The sequence below is a fragment of the Callionymus lyra genome, chromosome 8 (genome assembly GCF_982586985.1).
Source record: "Callionymus lyra chromosome 8, fCalLyr1.hap1.1, whole genome shotgun sequence".
Taxonomy (NCBI): Eukaryota; Metazoa; Chordata; class Actinopteri; order Syngnathiformes; family Callionymidae; genus Callionymus; species Callionymus lyra.
The window spans coordinates 1,090,116-1,110,368 of record NC_141825.1 but is presented as its reverse complement, the minus strand read 5'-3'; the positions used below and the strand labels follow the sequence as shown (position 1 = coordinate 1,110,368).

The following is a 20,253-nucleotide window of genomic DNA, read 5'->3' as shown; positions in this document are numbered from 1 at the left end:
AAACCTGACTGAACTGGAGAGGATCTGTAAAGAAGAATGGTCCAAAATACCTTCCACCAGAATCCAGACCCTAATTGGAAGCTATAGGAAGCGTTTAGAGGCTGTTAATTCTGAAGAAAGAGGATGCACAAAATATTGAGTAATTTTCTTTTGTGATGCCTAAATTTATGCACATGCCTAATTTTGTTTAAATAATTCTTGCACACTTTCTGTAAATCATATAAACTTTATTTAACTTCTCAAATGTCACTGTGTTTGTCTACTATAAGATATATATAACTGGAATTTTTATCCAAACAACCAATGATTTATAAAGGAAAATCATGAAAATGTACAGCGGTGCCCAAACTTTTTCATACCACTGTATATCCCATACAGACCTGCTCGTGCTAGCCAGAGGTACCTTGACTGCAACTAGGTTTGAGGCTCACACCCTTAGGCCCACTGTAGGACCATGAGCAGGTGAATGTCATCCTGGGGTTCTTCTTAACGTAGGGCAATGACCTCACGTGGCTAGAATGTGTCAGCACACTACAGACTCTCCAGGAGTTGATGGATGCCGTGATTCAGAAATGTCAATAGATTTCTCAGGAGAACATTCGGCGTCTTATCAGGAGCAAGATCAGACGTTGTATGAATTAATTGCATTGAGGCACGTGGAGGCCACAAACACTGCAGAGTGTGAGTTTGAATTTTTTTACAATGAATCTAGAAATTTGACAACCAATTTTTTTTTTTTTGCTATATGATTCTTTGACACTTTTTCATGAATAAGGATTTTTATTTTGAATATGTCATGAATCTAGATAGAGGATAGGCTGTTTAAAAGGAAACTCCTGTGTAAATCCAACTCTCCTGACTCACATGTTTCCAATGTTTAAATCTTTCTCTCCAAGATGCAGAAGTCTCTCATCATGATGATGTTTTAAATCTATTACTTTATAAACCTTTCCCCCGTCTAAAATCTTGGTAAACGAGTTACAAGAGTGGGATTGATGGCCAAAAGACACCCGAAGCCAGACCATGAGAAACAAAATTCTCTGGTCTGATAAGGTAAAACAGTTGAATGAATGCCAGGCATTGAGTTTGGAGATAACCAGGCAACGCTTATCACCAGATGAATAAAATCCCTACAGCGACTCACGGTGGTGGCAGTATAATGCTGTGATATAAGAGGAATCCTGGACAACCACCAGATCTATAGCGCTCTGACCTATGGCATCTTTCAGCAGGACCCCAAGCAAAGAGCCAAGACATAGTAGGAGTGGCTTCAAAACAACTTTGGGGATGTCAGTGAGTAGCACAGCCAGAGCCCAGACCTGAATCCAAGTGAACATGCCTGGAGAGATCTAAAATCGCCAGTGCACTGAGGTTTCTCATGCAACCTGATGTTGCTCGACAGGCACGACGAGGAGGAGTGAGCAAACTGGCAGATGTGTCATTTCTGCCAAAGGTGCGTCAACAACATATTGAGCAAAGGCTGTGAATACTTATGAACATGTGACTTTTCTTTTTTTTATTATTTATAGTAAGTTTGCAATACATTTTTTTTTTTAACATTTTGTTATTATGTGGTCTTGTGTGTATCATTTTGAGGGGGTACATATTTAATCCATTTACAAACAAGGTTGTAAGATGAAACACTGTGGAAAAGTTTAACACTTTGAATTTGTTGAGGGTGAACTGTGAGTGTACTATCTCAAAGATGTTCAGGATAGATTCAGATAAGAAAGATACCTGATGAGAGAAGACCTTCAGAAATGTAAAGAGCCACTTGTATATACATACAGACTTCAGGCCTTTACGTCTTGAGATGAATGTTTCATAAAAGGACTTTGAATTTCTCATCTCTGAAAATGTGTAGGTTTTAGGTTCAACCTTGTATGTCAAGTTCAACCAAGTTTTCTAGTCTCAGGTGATGAGGGGGCAACGTGTGTTTTTTATATGAAGAAACACCTTCTCAAGGTTATTTTATTGAGCTGTTTTCCTGACTTATTTCCTATACGTATATTTTGAACATATTTGATGTTGTTCTAGCACATGGAGTGTCTACTCAAAGTCTGAACTTACTCTTGCAATACAATTTTCTTTTCTTTTTTCAGGGTATAATGTTTTCATCCTGTGGTGAGGTATCATTGTCCAACAACAATTGTTTATTGATAGCTAATCTAAGCTTAGTTGTTGTTGTGGTTCAATAAATATTGGACCTGATAGGACCAGAGCTGACCAGCCTACATTTAGATGTGTATAAGTGAGTAATCTTTGTATTATTTACAATGATTTAATCTGTGAATTCATGGTTTATTATTTACATTGTTGGTTTAAACTTGCTCTATGCTACCAGTGCAGCTCTAGTTCCCTGACAAGAGCTTATGATAACAACATCACTGTGGCAAGGAAAAACTGCCTCTATGAGGCAGAAACCTTAAAAGGACCAGGCTCCCGGCAGGCAGTCTCAATCACAACTGATCAGGCCGATTAAAAATGTATATAATACACAGGTAAACAGGCTCAGGTGGGGGGAGAAGAAATACAATTTCTATACTTTCTCTTTTCTATGATTTAGAAGGTTTTTGTGGTCTTATGTGTGCTTTATTAACTTCTAAGTATTATGAGAAGTAAGGTGGACCAGAAAATAGTGCATAAATAGGGTGGAAATATATTTTTCACCCTTCGCTTCGTCTTAAAATATTCAACATCAAAAGTAAACTACATTCAACAGTGGAATATCTGAGTGGGTGAGATGCTTTAATAAATCTAACAATGTGTATTAAAAATGTAAAGGAATCAGATCGGAGACTATTTCATCTTCTGCTTTTTGGATTATATTCCACAATTTGTGTCGCAACTGAACCGATTTTTATTTGGTGAGTTAACAAATTGACCACTAGATGTCTCTACAGACTGTTTAGCAGCAAATTATGTGGCGTGATGAACTTTTCAGTGCAGTTGTAGATCAGCGGGTTCTGGTGTTTTATTAGAAATCTTCAATATGTGTCTATACTTTGAATTGAGAATTAAAAGAGAAGAAATAGAAAATATTATCAACTATAGATCGATGTCTGCCAGGTGTTGCATTTCAATAAACAAAAAAAACATCGCATTATGAACGTCTTTTCTTCTTAAATATATATATTTTTTTATTATAACTGTTTTTGTTCCTATAATTATTATAAATAGATGTTCTCAACACAATTAAATGTATCACAGAGGCCCTTCATAATTCTTACAAAACTTCGTATAAAGTCAGATTTAAATGTTCTGTTTATTTATGTGTTTAAAAATAGATTCGATTATTTTGAAATACATTATATACCTAACTTTGACCCTTTTTTATTATAGTAAATATATATATATATATATATATAATATAGTGAATAATAATAATAATAATAATAGTAATAATAATAACAATAATAATAACAATAATAATAATACATAGTTTTCACAGCACTCATAAAAGCCGTGCATGGAAGAGATGTGTGAAACCACAGGTCACAGAAAACTCACGCTTGTTTGACAGAGACTCGTCCAGATTCGTGGGATGATTTGGCACCAAATACTGATTTAATAAACGAACAAGAGGGAACAAAATAAATAAACTCGTTACTTCAGTCCACGTTAATAAAGTCTTCTGCACTAGGACACTTCCATCAGGGCTGCGGCGGCGGAGACTGCAGGCCGCTCGGGTCGTGCAGCTTCCTGACGTGTTTCTTCAGGTCAAAGTTCCTGCAGAAACCCTTGCCGCAGGTCGGGCAGGTGAACGGCTTCTTGTCATTGTGCGTGTGCATGTGGAAGGTCAGGTTGTAGACCTGGTGGAACGCCTTGCTGCAGATGGAACACTTGAACTGCTTCTCGCCGCTGTGAGTGAGCTTGTGGTTCTTGTAGTTCCCTGGAGGAATTCAACATGTCACATTTGAGTCTTCAACAAGAAGCAGGATATTCACGAGGTACAATGACAACAAGGCGACGATCGATTTACAATCATCTGATCACAATATTCTGAAGCAAATTTAATTGAATTTAAACGCATTTAATAGTTTTGACAAGCTTCAACTCACAACTAAAACACTGATATTATATTTAAAAAAATCTAATAAGTACTTCTAACTACATAAAAAAAAACATTTATTTTATGACTATTTTCTTTAAATGTTGGAAAACAAACGTTAAATTACTCAATTATATTACATTTTATAATACTTACATAATGTATTGTTATAGATAAAAATCACTTCTAAATCGTTTTTTTATCGTATTTAATTATTTGACATTTCTTAAAATGACCCGACATCATAATAAGAATGTTATAAAAAACAAAACATGACTCAATGCAAAATATTATATGATATGATGGCGATAATAATGGGACCAAGAAGAGAATTGTATATACAACGAGAATATTTTGGGATCTGACCTTTCTGGTGGAATCCTTTCCCACAGAACTCGCAGACAAACGGCTTGTATCCTGCGTGGATGCGCGTGTGTGTGTTCAGCGTGGAGCTGCGGTTGAAGGCTTTTCCGCACTGGTTACACTTGTGGGGCTTTTCCTTGGAAAACAGAAGAAATTACAATTTAAATTTAAATTCGTTACAACATGTTTTTTAAAACACTCACTTCAAGTGCGTCTCTGATTCAGTTCTGTGCCTGTTTCACGTGAAGCTTGTTTCAGCGTTAAAATGAAGCGCAGATATTTGACAGTATTTAATGTCTTTTTATTAGCGACAATAAACCAAATATACTGTTTATATGTTCATTGAGTTCGATTGATCTTGTTTCATTATGTAATTTAAATAAACATCTAAAGTGTTATGCGTCAATTTTTTATTTTTTTAAGTATTCGGTTGGAAGATATAACTATTTATTTTTGACATGGAGTTCATTAGTAAAACACCTTCATTAATCAGTGAAAATAAATGATCACTAAAATATACATCTTCTAATTCAGAATTACTAATGTATATTTTAAGCCTTCGTATTGTCCAGCATTTTCTGTCATTAATTCTGTGTTAACGTGTAATATCTCGATTTAAAAAAAAACATTTTTGAAAAAGTATTTTTTCTGATTAGATAACGTACATTTTTAACCAACAATAATAATACTAATAATAATACTAATAATAATAATAATAATAATAATAATAATAATAATAATAATAATAACAATAATAATAATAATAATAATAATAATAATAGCTCAAATGTATGGAATGACTTGCTCGTTTAAATGTAAATCATTAAAAAAGATAGGAACATATGTTGGGTGTTTATCATTCTTGAGTAACGGTGGAAATGTTTCATCTTAAGACTTCGCAGTGAAATGCAAGTAGATCTTGACGCCTCATGAAGTCTCAATGGACCTGAAGTACCTGAGTGTGGATGATCTTGTGGCGACACAAAGTGCTCGCTTGCCGGAAACCTTTGCCGCACACTTTGCACACGAACGGCCGCGCTCCGGTGTGCACGGGCATGTGGCGCGTCAGGTTGTAGTGCGCGTTAAAAACCTGCAACACAGGGACGTCAGTCATCCATAAATATTTAACATCTTTCACAACTTCAGCGAGGTCAAATGTTTTTTCTAAAAAACACAAATAAGTGGATATATTTAAGCCACCAATGATTTAAAAGAAAATGTAAAATACTAACGGTAGCAAGTAAAGGAATTCCCCGCACATATAATATTTTTTTCAGATTAATTCCAACGTATATGAACACGGAACCACTTTATATGTTTCTAAATATTGCATTTTAATTCACCTTAAACCACAATCCCTATACTTTTTAAATGTATTACAATTTAAAATATCTCACGAACATGAAACGATTCAAGGCCTCGATTAATGTTGCCAAAATACACATTTTCAACGATAATTTACACTATTCTGATTATACCATTTTTTTTTAAATATTATAGTTCCATGTAAAATAAAGACGAATACAATCTAAATAAGCCTTAACAAACTAGTTTAAGGATACTAGTATTTTTAAGGCGTTTCTCTATAACGATTGTTCAAATAGAACCATTTTAAATCCAGACAAATGAGTCATTAAAACACATATTTCACGTCTTCTGGGCTCACCTTGCCGCAGACTTCGCACGTGAAAACTTTGGGTTTGTTCCCGGGACAGGAGCCGTTGAGCCGGGACCCCGCGACCGCCGAGCTCTTGAAGATCTTGTCCGTCAGGATCTGGTCCCGCTCCTTCATGTAGCTGTGGATCTGGCTCGGGGACAGGTCCTTGAAGGCCTGCACGCCCGACACCGGGTACCGCTCCCCGGCCTGCTGCAGGCTCGGCTTGCTCTTCTCCTCCAGGAACGCCTTGTGTCGGGCGCTCAGCAGGTACGAGGCCATCGGGTGCAGGTTGACGAGTCCGGCCGGCGGAGGACACGCGGTTCCGTCCCCGCTGCAGTTCAGGTAGCACACGGTGCCCATGGTCGGGAAGCTGGACTGGTTCACCACCCGCGGGCGGAAAAGTTTGTACTGCCCGGGGGGGTGACCGGCAGCCGGGTCGTCCTGCGGGCTCTTGTAGTTCAGCCCGAACCCCAACACGTCAGGAGAAGACGTCCCCTCTGGGGGTCCCGCGTCCAGCCCGGTGATGCTGAGCCGGTGCCGCGGCTCGTAGCCCAGCGGAACCACCGGGATCATGCAGTGAAGGGAGGACGGGCACACATCCGTGATCCCCACGGGAGCGGACCGGAACCAACCGGGGAGAGGTATCGACTTGGGTTCGGGGGTCCTGGCCATAATCCGGTCGATGGAGAAAGCGAGAGATTTCGCGTCTGAGGCGGGGGGCTGAGTCCCGGCGGCCGGGGGGGAGTCCAGGACCCCCGCTGGGCGATGAACGGGACCATCCATCACCGACGAGCACACCGAGCTGCTGGAGGGGGAAACCTGGGATCCGTGTGGCTCCTCAGCGGCCCGCCGCGGAGGGCATCGTCATTGGGGGGACCCTTACAGGGCGGACGAGAGTCCCCGCGGATGGTCGCTCGATGGACGCGTGCGGTGACGCCGGGACCCTCGCGATCGTTAGAGTCCTGGAAGGAGCGCCGGAGACTCGATCATGGACTCGATGGAGCTTCGATTGTGAGTCGGAGGAGGAGCGAAGGAAGGTCGTCCTCTGCCTGGCAGGACTTCTGCTCAACTGGAGCCTCCCTGCTAGACTCCAGGTCTCCTTGTAGCGTCTCGTGACATCATATTTAATCCGGGAGCTGTCGGGTCGGACGCGGACACATCACGCCCCGGAACCATCGACGCACCAACACCTGGATCCAGATGTCGAGGCGCGTCCCTGACTCGTCCAGTTGCGCGTCAGAATTTCACATTTTCCCGCGTGTGTGTGTGTGTGTGTGTGTGTGTGTGTTTCTTCTCGAACTCCTCGCTGCCTCTGACTCGATCACCTCTCCTCGTGAATGGAGAGAAAGCGTCTCGACAATACCTGCGGAAAAATCGAATTCCATCAGTGAGCAGAAAAAAAAGCGACACAATACGAGGCTCAGAAAAACACATCTTCACTCACTGTTTAAGACGAGACTCGACCCACGATCGTTCAACATCAGTCCCGAGTGTGTAACCGATTATGACTTCTTTTTATATATATAATAGTTTTAGATGTATAACTATTTTATATGATATTTATTAAAGATGCTATATTTTTTAAAGGGCCTCGAGGCCTCTGACATACCTCGCTCCATATTTATCAAAAATAACGCGCTGCTGCACGATATTCATATATACACTTAAAATAGATAATGTCTCAATTAAAATGGTTTGTTAAAAAATATTTTAATTATTTTTTCATTATTTACTTTATCAAATTAAATTCGATTAAAATATCACATTTGTTTAAAACCCGTTGAAAAAACAAGGCGGCTGCTCAATTGATAACATTTTGTGATGATCGAAGGAAACTGAACTAAAACATTTCTATATTGTTATTGCGCTGCATCAACTGTTCATTGACAGACGACATTATCTTCAAATCAAGTTATTTAAAAAACTTGACAAGATGTGTTTGGGATAATATTGAATTTGAACAAGATACTTCAAACACATATAGTAGAAAAAACAAACAAAATAGAAATCGACAACCATTTCGTAGCGACACCTATTCATATCAAATAATTCGAGTGGATTAGAATGACATATTTAATACATTTTTCATTTCCAGTGAAGTAAAATACAAATATATTGACTTTTGAAACAATATTTCACATTTTGTTGGATAGTTGTTTGGCGAGTGTTCCCATAAAGTGGATAGCAAATGAATAAATAATAATTAAGTACAATTGTAATAAATAAATTGCATTGAAAAATGGAAATTAAAATCGTTCATTTTAATAGCTAAACATATAAATAGGTTCAATAAATAAAACGGGTTAACACGCGATTATTTAAGGTGTAGAATTAAGTGAATATTATCCCTAGACCAACTAGTCTCTTCCTCGGGTGAGGGACATCCTGGAAAGTTTATATGTCTGTCACAAGAGCGAACAGAAAGCTCTCCCAGTTTATTAAAGGCTTACATGACAATTGATGATTTAATTCACTACTGACCTGGTGGAGACACAGCTCGGCCCAGAGGCCCCGTTGGATGTCACAGCTTCTGAAATGTTTCACAGAAGGACATACATTAAATTCAAGAATGGCAAATCTTTGAAAAACAACTAGAAAAAGAGCCAACATTTCATTTTGCATACTTTTGATGCAAAGGACTATTTAAATAATAATATAATATATATATATATATTTGTGAAAATATGGATTAAGTATTCAACTATTTTATCAATTGACAGTTGATTGATTAGTTGTTTTGTTATCAATCATTTCTATTGACACTCACTATTCTTGGACGTGACCCGACGTGAACCAATGGTGTCACATGATTAAACACTAACAAGCAAAACTATATCTTAGTTGTCATGGGACAGAAAACCTTTAACATTTCAGTTAATAGGCATTTCAAGAAATATTTCCTATTATTAAAGCAGACAACCAGTGACATTTTTAGTGAAGAGGTTTATTCTATATTATTCTATATATATATAATAGTCTGTTTCTTTACCTTGTGTTATGAAGAGACGCAGGAGCGACCAGTGTTCAGGCCACAGCTGTAAAAGGAGGACCAGAATGTTCAAACTCTCGTCAACCTCCTGACTAACTGAAGTGAACTCTTATTTTGGCGGGAGACGACTACCACAGCTCCTCTGATGTCTTCTGCTTCTCCTGGAATCCACTTTCAACTTCTTTATTCGATTTAAATCGATGCATAGGTTATATTCTCTTCACGTGTGCTTGACAACTTCTGGTCAAACTGTCTTGAAACATTACATTTTAATTGCTAAAGATCTCTATTTAAGACATTAATAATCCCAACAAATAATCTAACTTTTTTTATTAATTTCTTATAAAGTGGTTATTTTGTATAAATCAGCCATATAATAAAACCACTCGTCTTTATTTAACACCGATTGACTGTTATAAACTTGATGAAAATGAGACTGTGAGAGGCTAAATGAAAAAACAAGAATTAAAAGTCAAAAACAGCAACTTTAAAAACATCTTTATTTGTGACAGAAAGATAAGACACCTGAACAAAACAGGCAATATAAATATATTTCTCAATATAGCAAACAATCCGAACTTGACATGTGAAAAAAAAAAAAGAGAATTCCATAAATATTGATACCAGAGTGAACGACTATGTCTCAACAACAAGTTGCAAACACACGCCAGAGAAAGACGATCCGTCATGGCCCAGACCTTGCAGACTGTAACACGTTTGATCAACACATCAGGCAGAACAATCACACAACAGCTCCATATTGCTCTTCACAATAGTGTTACCGACACAATGAACAGAAAAGTCAGCAGATCTACTACTACACCAAAGAACTGGCCAGTTGCTCAACAACGACTTCCTTTCCAAAGACCCTGCAGGACTTTACAAGATGAAGCAGACGAGTCCAGTGTGGGAACGACTTTTCGGAACCTCAAGAGGTCAGAAGTCGGTTCTGGGTGAGATTGGATTGAAGCCCTAAGTTTGCAGATACTATAGCATAAATGTCGCCACTTTGCATCTATTGTCGAAAAGGATCTCAAGCAAAAAAAACATTTTGGATCCAAATATGTATATAGTTTGTAAGCTTAGCAGTATACAGGCTGCCAAACGTAGAGGGTTAAAGAATAAATACGGTTTGCAGTTTTATAAAACATACAAAACATGGAAGGATAATTAAAAACCATTGATTGGTGTTTGAACTGTATGACTTTATATTAACACACTGACGTTACATTGTGTGATTTATTTCCAAGTAAGTCCTTTGTCAGATTTTATTAAGGACATTTACATCATAGCTATAAGAATAGTATTCCGAATTAAAAATAAAAATAACAGTTGTGCATCAGATTGTAAGCATGGATGCAGTGGTTTGTTCAACTAGTGTAGATAAGGGCAGTCCGGTCCTGGTGACGTGGGTCAATAAATCAATCATAGCTGAGCAACTACAAAAACACCCCGGTCTGGAGTTTTCTTGTCAAGGACTTCATCTCCTGATAGAAAGAACACTGTGGCAGTGGTAACATGTCAGTGACACAAAGAATCTATTTATCAAAAGAACCGAGTATGTTTGGCACATGAAATCAATCAATCATTTTGACATCATCATCATCATTATCATCATGACCTAAGCACCGTTCAACACCATCACCTCAGTAGAAGCTCAACAGCTAGTTTTACATTCAGTCTTCAGTATTTATCATGTTTACGGCGTTCAAGTCCAACGGATCAGGATACGCGGGCGAGAATCGTCACGGCAACACTTTTGTTTCTATCCGTGCAAATAAGATTGATTCTTCACCATTGAGAATTCCTCAAGACTAAAAAGAATTATGATCATTTCTTTCAGTTGAAAAGAAACGGTTCTGAAAGATGAAGCTTGTTTATACTTGTAATACACTTCAGATACCTGCCACTGATCATCTAGCAAACACTTTATACTCATCCATACAAATGTATCTTTTTCTAAACTACTTCTCATGAGTAATCATTTCTACCCTTTTATTTGGAAATGTTCAACATGGTATTTTATGAAATCAAACAACTTAAGAAGTTAATGTGTTTCTTATAATATATTTATTTAGTCCAGTTACTCTTTTTTGTCATTAATCACTTATTTTGTAGCCTTTATTTGATGATTTGAATCTGAAACAAATGGTCAGTGACTGGAGCAGCACACTGAAAGTTAGTTTAGGTTTTGTAACATTTACTTACATACTGAAAACACACAAAAGAGATCCCTGCACTCCGGGCTATCAGACAGAGACGAGTGTGAGAAAGGCAGCATGAAGGCTTTAGTTGTTTTGAGGAAATATCTTGTTGTCGTTAACACAAAACAAGTTTGGCCAGATAGTAATAGTCATTAGTTTTGTGCATCTCTGATAGAGTTGACTCCAGGAAAATAGTCACCTTCCATTTTTGATCTTGCTTTTAGCGACAAATATTAAAAAGACTTCCTTGTTCTGATGTTTGTCATGTCGTGTCCTGGATTAGTGTTTGTGAGCTGGTGTTTAGTCCTCTTCCTCGTCACTGTCCCTCATGCTGATGCCCTGCAGCCCGTCTCCTGCCTTCACCGCTGTGGTGGCCTCCTCCACCGTCAGACGGTTGTAGATGGTCTCATAGCTCTTGTTGTTCAGTGTTCCGTCCAGGACTCCTTGCAGCCGAAAGTCTCTGTAGGTCTTCTGTTGATGAAGAGGAAAGAAAATGGTTTCTTTTTTTGAAAAAAAGGAAAAAAAATAATAGAGAAACACCAGGCACATGGCAAAAGAGTAGAGATGAGGCTCAAGGATGAGCTGGGCTTTTCACAGGCTAGTGAAGCCAGTTTGAGGGCCTCTTGGAGGGGTTGTACCATCACTCTGAAGCCATAATGTTTTTTGTCATTTGGTTTTTAAAGTAGAACTCACCCGTCTACATACATTTAAAACCAAGCAAAGACTAGAGCAGCTGGTTGTTGCTGTTCCTCAGTCTCTGATGAGGCTCTTCAAGGACACTTTCACTACAGAGTTTACACCCTCGATCCTTAAGACACTTAAGTTCATTATTCATCTTCCCTTCAGAGAGCAAACATCTGAAGGATAGTTCCATAGAATATAGAACCCTTATTAATACATTTATATTTGAACACGTCAAATCAAAACCGAGGCGATGGTTTAACAACAGAACACGACTCGAGATGCAGACGTAACCATGGTATTTTCAGCACCGCGGAACATTGCATCCAGACTGCTGAGCTGCTGCGGAACCATCTTCTCAACACCTCCCTCTCTTTCTTCAGTCGCTCACCTTGACAATCTTGATCAGTGTTTTCAGCTGGAACACGTGGAGCTGCAGGTCCAGCCGGTCGGTCAGCCAAACACACACAGCCTTCATGGTGCCGGTGTACCATTGCTGGAAACAACAGGTCAAGAACAGATCATACCTTTTTTCAAATAGACAATGAGAGAAAAACGTTTTTTTTTACCGACATTCCTATAGTTAACAAGCCTCCCAACTACTCCCGCCATCCATTTCCCCGACTTTTGTTAATGGTAACTAATAACTAATATGTTTGTTTTATTACTAAAAACACTGTGATGTGTCAAAGGTTCTCTCCAGGGTGTTGTAGTTTTGTCTGAGGCCTCGCTATGAAGGCCTGAGCCAACCCTCACCACTCTCGAAACAGAGGAGCAGCACTGTTAGTATGAACCTCCTCCAGATGACCGAGCTTCACACACACACACACCTACACACCTACACACACAGGCACGCACACCGATTCAGTTATAGTATGTTGATCTGTAGTTAAGTGTGATTTCAAATAGCAAATCAAACAAGTTTCTGCCTGAATGTCGGCAATTTTGAATTATGTTTTTTCATATGTTTATATGTATTTATTTGATGGTTTAACCTGTATTTATGGATGTTTGAATTGATGGGTGCATTTTTGAAACTTTATTTCTCCTTTGGAGGATGATTAATGCATCAGTCCATCTAGTCAGTAGCAGAAGAGATTTTAATTTCATTAATGAGTCTGAAATCAAATATAAAAGTAAGCCTTATATAAACTTTAAACATTTTATAATGATGAATTCATTGATTTAACATTGATTATTATTTGAATGTAAATGACAAGGTCAATCAGGATAAATATTCTTTGGTGTACCACCTTATATGAGGCCAACTGTGCTCGCTGGTTTACTAAAGTAGTATTTACAAAGCAGGATGATTGTTGGCGAAACTGGCAAAGTTTCTCTGTAATAACCTGTAAAGTAGGTTTTAGACACAATAAACACAACAGTCTTTTATGGTCTGTTCATCAGATTATCTCAGGTGACATTCCTCTTATTTCCCCTTCAATATTTGGTCACCTACTGTAGTCGATATCAGATGACTCTTTATTAGGCACTTTGCAAATAAAACTTACTTACTTATTAAAGTAGGACAAAAAAGCATGTCGTCCCAGGGTAAGACATCGCACCACCCCTCCCCTCACGACACCCCACCACCACCACCCCACTTCTTGAACATAGTTCCATCTCTGCTGTAGTAGGTTGAGGGGTCATTGTGAAAGAAGACCTGCTGAAGAAACTAACAAGGAGGTGACAGCCAGTCAAGCCCTTCTTCAAGGTCAACAAGACCTGATCATTCTACTTGTTCAGTTTTTAGTGCAAGCAGAGACAAATCAAATGCAAACTTAATTAAGGGTTTTTCCTTTAAAAATAATTTAATGGTTTTCAATGCAACAGCAAATCATTTGAAAGACGTTTGCTTTTTAAAGTTGGACACACAACACCTTTGATGACGTGTTGCTCAGGCCACTCAAATATTCCTGAAGGTATTCAACTGAGAGGTGCTTTATTTATCTCTGTAACAGCACCTTACGCTGTTTTCAAAGCAAGGAAAGCAAGAGCAAACACCTTAAGGAGCAACTAAGTCGCATCTTTCATATGCTGTCGCACTTTAAAAGAACATGAATCGCCACATTATGCTAACAGTGATACTGTTGTGGAGCGAACAAGCGCCGCAGAAGACGTGGACTCACCTTCATTTCAAGAAACATTTGCAGCCGAGCGGGACTATGCAAGGTCGAGACTATGTGGCATTAAAACAGCAAATCATTTACTTGTTCAAGGATGTCAACTTCATGTGAAAATGAACGCAGAACATCACAGAGTTCAGGGTTCTGCTTTCATCAGTGATTAAAAAAGTCAAAAGCTGTGGCTTAGCAATTATTTTCTTTACACGTTCCTTCACTAGACAGGACTCGAACATTTCTCACTCTCTACACCATTCAAGCTGGAGCTGGTTAAATGCACTCATAAAGGCCGGTTTATTCTGCTTTCAGCTTTAGCACGATTCAGGTGGAAATTGCTGCCACACAGTAATGATCCGTTATATTCAGACGTTCTTGAAGCGACACCAGCAGTTATATTTTACGCTGACAAATGCTGTAATTATCGCTCAATCGGAGAGAAATAAACAGCGGTGGCTTCACACACTTGACAAATGTCTCAACATACCACCATCATTCTCCAGTAACATCAATCGTTTATTATAGTTGTGACCCCTGACCTTAACCCCATAATTATCATGCCGGTAAACAAGGTTTTTCACAATAACAAGCCGTCTGTCAAATACTTTTATGTCCATCCACAGATGTGAGTACAAATGTTCTACTCTACCTCTACATCTATGTGATGTTGATTAAGAGTGACGCAGAGTTGTGTGTACGTGACAGAAATACCTCATATCAGCTTTGCTTAACTGATTTAGACTTAGTAAAGACTCATTTGTGAAGCATAAAGATGAATCGATAGGATATAATATAATATATAATATATCAGCTATGTGGTTCCAAAAAGACAAGGATTACGTTGAAACTTCTGTCAACCCAAAATTCTACAATTGAACTTATATATTTTTCTTAGATTTCAAATGAGGAATTGTGGATTATCTACCAGTTCTGTGGAAATATCTAAATAATTCAACTTTAATATTATTAATCCAGAGCAAATATGTTTTAAACCACAACAGATGTGTAACGATACTCAAACGCAAAACCATGCTGACAAAAGTGGCAGCAACCAAACTTAAAACCAACATAGATTCACCTCACTTTGGTTTTCATGTCCTTTTCCCTAATAACATGATTAAACATTTAATATATGTATTTAAAAATATAGTAATGACATCAATTCACAGCACCCTTAATCTATATGGGATTTGGTCCTCATGCACGTCTTCTAGGGCATAAAGTTTATCCAGAGGAGAACATAAATAAGATTCTGTAATAATTTACAAAATGTACAATAACACAACTCAATGTATTACTATATAAATACAAACATACATATTTTATCATATAAAAAAAATTTGAATTTGAAAAATGTAATGTCAATTCTTAATGCACCGTTTGGTGCACCATTCCTATAAACCCATGTCAAGATACAGCTGACACCAGAATGGCGCTCCTCAACCGTTTTGACTCAGTCTCAATTTGCTACAAGGTTTTATTTAAAATGAACCCCAAAGAGTCACTAAATAAGTAAACACCACGGCCAAAACAAGAAGTTGTGATGACACACAACAAGAAAGAAGTGGTCCGACACACCTGAGAAACACCCACGGATATTGATTACGAAGCATGTTGGCCGGAGTATGCTGTGGAACAGAATGTTCAACATTAAGTCTTGGCAGCATACAGCTCAGATCAGGAGCTCACTGCGACATTTGCTTTACAAAAGTGGGTCTTAATAAACAACATTTTCTCTCCTTTGGTTCCCTTAAGGTATCTGTTACAACGTGATGTAACGTCATTCCTTAATTATGAAACTAAACCGCTTTCTGCATAAAGAGATGGAGACGAACTAACCGAGTGAAAACGATGGAAAATTCTCTTCACATCATAACCACTGTATATGATCAGGGTTGATGCAGGGCTGCACTGAAAAATACTTTTGTTTTGATAGTATCACTTTGACTGAACATAGAGAAAATATTTGTACATGTTTCAACAGGGCAGACAGGCCTGTACATTATTCTAGGTATGGTCAAATTTGATGATGAAACACTGTTGGAAATGTAATTTCATTCATTTCTGCAATTGTAATACCTACATTTGTATCAAGTAACGCAGTTATAGCCATAAATCCAATGGTACTTACAATTTGCATAATATGTTTTCAGTGTTTCGGTTTTCTGCCCCCCCTCCCCCGCCCACCATCTCCTTCTCTGACCACTCTGCTGTGATAGCTGCAGACAATAATCAGCTGCTTGACGGACCATTGGTGAGCCTCATTGTAGAAAATTTGTTTGAATTTGTGGCCTTAATTGAACGAATTAGAGGAGGAGAGAGAAAGCAGATGGAGAGAATATGTGTTGAAGCAGGGAGGTCCGTGTTCCTGTCAGAACTAATAGTGGTGTGATGAATCGGGAGGCGGACCCCTGCTGGTGTCACAGTATTGATGCCATTTACACTAGTCACACATATTCTTGCTCTGGCAGCCGACTCAGACATTTCTTCTAATCACTCTTGGTCAGAAGATTAGGCTTTAAGTATTATATTCATACAATTGATCAAATCAGACTTTCGTAGAAATGAACGAAAACAACATCATAACCAAAATATTTTACATGTATTTTTTAGAAATTCACAGGTTTACCACAGTTTTAATAGTTTGCATTACTTTATAGTGCTATTACTGGGCAGACCTTCAGCCATCCAAGTGTAACTGGATAACTTTGTAATATTTTACTTTGGTATTGTTTTTATTATTGATTACATGTTGTAACTTAAAATGGGTTATATATTATTTGTGCAATGAATTATTTTTCACTGTAACATGAACATATTCACAAGAATATCAATTATTTTCAAATCAGTAAAATATATATAAAACATATTTTATATGTATTTGAAAGGAACACACAATAAAATACATATTCGTGAATGGACTATCTTTATATATTCTCATTTAAATTGAAGACTTCTGTTATAACAATTATTGCAAACATATACGTTATTGTGTTTCAAAGGACACAACATTGCCGATTTAAATTTCAATATTTAGCTTAAAGTGTTTCCACTGCCTTTAAAAGATGATTCATCTCTTGATATAAAGAGGACGTAGGCACTGGAAACACAGCCGCCACCCACCGAGATCGGAGAGAAAACAAATAAACGGACCCTTGTGTGGATCATGAACGCATCAGCAGCTGCGGCACGTCTCCGTCTGCTTTTATTGCTCGCTTTAACTCAATACTTCTCCGTCTTTATTTTGGTGTGTGCTTATGAGCCTGGCGTATGAAGAGGCAGCTTTAAATGAAATTGTCTGTCTTCTTAGACGCAGAAAAACAAGACAATTGCATATCCATGATGCGTCTAGCAGGACGCCTGAAGGTGCTGCACAAATTAATTTTCTGCACACGGACTACGAGTGTGTGCCGAGAAGTGAGTGAAGACACTTCGAGGCCTCATCATCACCTCCTCCCTTGTGCATGACGAGGTGCTTCTCAGCTCCATTAGACTCATTTTCCCCATGAAACATACACACACAAGGCGTTCACACACACACACAACAACTTCCAGCCCTCAGAGACACAGCGGGCGGCAGAAATACATCTCTGCGACTCGTGCTGTTAATGTGTACAGATGTTTGAGCGGCCATGTCTGCTGCAAAGTACCACGCCAGCCAGCTTAGACAACTCAGTGCAAAGTTATTCCTATAAGTCTGACTCCTGAGAGGAGGACGGAAGGTAAAGAAAATGGACAGTGTTATGGAGACAGAGGGATGTTGGTGTCGACTCCCACTGGGAGAGACAGCAGCTTTCAGTGGTTACTAAGTGATAAACAGGTCAACAGAAGCGGTTGGTGGTTAAGCATAAAGAGAACTGCTGCTGTTTCCACTTTTTTAAAAGAGCCAACACAAACACTCTGTTCCACCTCGGCTGGTGCTGGAAGACATTGTTTCCTGGAAACACATACATTGTTCTATCTTTTATTTTACTCCCACTAATTGGAGGTGAAATGTAGAATCAGGTTGAGTACCATGGGTCAGGTGATGGGTTTATCTCATCTGCTTTTATCTGAGGATAAGATTCCAGGGTTGAGTCAGTACTTTGGTGAGGTCAGTCTGTCAAACTGAGCCTGAGAAACCTGGGAGTTGTATTTGACAAAGACATGTCTCTTGTTCAACACTGCAGAAAACTGACCAGAAACTGTCACAACATGATCTGGACCTTATAATCCATGCGTTTGTGTCTTCTCGTCTGGACTATTGTAACAGTTTGTTTTCATATCTCAGTTGATTCAGAACTCTGCAGCGAGAATTCTGACCTGCTCTAGTAGAAGAACTCACATTTCTCCAAACCTTAAATCTCTTCACTGGCTCCCAGTTTCTTTTAGGATCAACTTTAAAATTCTGGTTCTTACTTTCAGAGCTATTCATGGTCAGGCTCCTCCTTACATCACTGATCTGATCCAGCCTTACACCCCAGCTCGGGCTCTGAGGTCTGTGGATCACAATCTACTGATGGTTCCACGCACACGGTTCAGGACCAGAGGAGAGAAATCCTTCCAGGCTGTTGCTCCTAAGCTTTGGAAAGATCTTCCTCTCTCTCTGTGTTTGATGGATCTACTGACTCCTTCAAGAAACGGCTCAAAAGTCACTTCTATTCTTGCAGGCTTTTCCTTGATTCTCTGAGACTCCTGGGTTTGTCTCGACATAATCTTGACCTTTTAGCATATATTTTATGGAGTACTATTCTGATTGTAAGTACTTTGTGACCCTAGTCTGGAAACTCTAGAAATATAAATTACTTACTCATTTTAGCAGCTGATTTTGGTTCCTCAGTAACTTTTGATTCTCAACAAAGGATGGTTCAGGAGAGAGAAATCTTCATCAATCCACTGTCAGAGCGCTCTGCTTGTCCAGGCGAGCTTCATACACAGGAGCCAGTAATTGTCCTTGTGAGGTGCTCTACTATCACTAGATTGTATTCAGCTCGGAGAATACCTCTGGTCTGGTTATTGCTGTGGCCTATATTCTAAATACTTCATGCATAGCATAAAAGACAAATGTTAAATATATATGCATCATTGTCTTAACTGGTGTACACGTCAACTTGTGTCTTGACAATTGGATTCGTCTATAAAAGCATAAAAATGGATGAACACGTACTGAAGGCTACACTCCACCAGACATTATGAAGTCAAATGCAAGGATATGACATCTGACCTGTATACATTTGTAAGATGTTGCACACAGGATTGATGTTTAAAGCAGAACTTACGTCAAACACTGTTTCAATGTAGACTTCGTCATTGACCCGATCTCTAAGGATGTCCTGATTCTGTCGCACAAAGGTGATGTAGGTGTCGGCCAAATCCATCCCAGGTTTCTGTGAAGTTAAAAACAGTAAAATTTTAACTTCAGGCTATATTCGAGGAGGGATTTGACACACAGAGCAAGACCAATGTTCATGCTTCCATTGCATGCAACGTAGAACTTTCTCACCAGTAATAAGACATTTGACCTGATTTGATCCATCTAACATATGAAGTCAATAGAGAAATACTCAAAGTATCAAACAAACAAGGAAACTAATCCACTGATAAACTATGAGATAAAAGAATGACTTCAACAGCTGTTTGTGATTCATTTTATGTTAAGCTGTTTTCATGATAATCAAATTGTATATAGTTTCTGATCAATCGCATCTGACGGTTCATAAACATGATAGACTGCAAGCTGAAATACAAACTACTGCAGAGTCAACAAAATATTATACCATCCATTCATAAGTTAAATCTTGGCTCAGCAAGTTTCAGCAACACACCTAAACATTCACAATCTTCCACTGATAAAAGCAGGGAATGAAGTGATGCACCTCTGGTGTTGAGAGAAGACATTATCTGTCCGGCAGCAGCAGTTTCAGTGCCGGCGAGAGACCGGGGCAGCGAGAAGTAGGTAGTGGCTTGTTCATTCACACTCTGTGTTGTCGGGGGAGATTACAACTGTATTGCTTATTGTAATTGCTTTGACATCCCTCACACTGGTTTTCTCTGAGCCGGCCCCTGAGGGGGTCGTTGTTCTGCTCCAGCAGTGCTGAGCCAGGCATGTCAAGTCCCCCAAGTAACAAACAAGGAAACGAGTCCTGAGAAACTCACCATCCATTTGGCCATACTGAAGGCTAAATAGAGACTGGTCGAGAACAACTCAG

General features: G+C 38.8%; 2 protein-coding genes across 5 annotated transcripts in view; both read right to left on the bottom strand.

Moving 5' to 3' along the window:
• Nucleotides 1-3,544: 3,544 nt before the first annotated feature.
• Nucleotides 3,545-6,869, bottom strand: fezf1 (FEZ family zinc finger 1). Its single transcript, XM_087797248.1, has 4 exons — nt 6,081-6,869; nt 5,370-5,504; nt 4,418-4,550; nt 3,545-3,892 (listed from the first exon to the last, which is right to left on the bottom strand). The coding sequence occupies exons 1-4, from the start codon at nt 6,852-6,854 to the stop codon at nt 3,654-3,656; spliced, it is 1,281 nt and encodes a 426-aa protein (XP_087653374.1). The 5' UTR covers nt 6,855-6,869; the 3' UTR covers nt 3,545-3,653.
• Nucleotides 6,870-9,541: 2,672 nt separating this feature from the next.
• The window catches only part of cadps2 (Ca++-dependent secretion activator 2), a 112,982-nt gene continuing 102,270 nt past the window's right edge, over nt 9,542-20,253 (bottom strand). For all 4 annotated transcript variants that reach the window (XM_087796604.1, XM_087796605.1, XM_087796606.1 and 1 more), the window contains 3 exons: nt 19,324-19,431; nt 12,337-12,441; nt 9,542-11,735 (listed from right to left, as the gene is read on the bottom strand). In XM_087796604.1, coding sequence (XP_087652730.1) covers nt 11,565-11,735; nt 12,337-12,441; nt 19,324-19,431 — 384 coding nt within the window. In that variant the 3' untranslated portion in view covers nt 9,542-11,564. The remainder of the gene's footprint in view (nt 11,736-12,336; nt 12,442-19,323; nt 19,432-20,253) is intronic.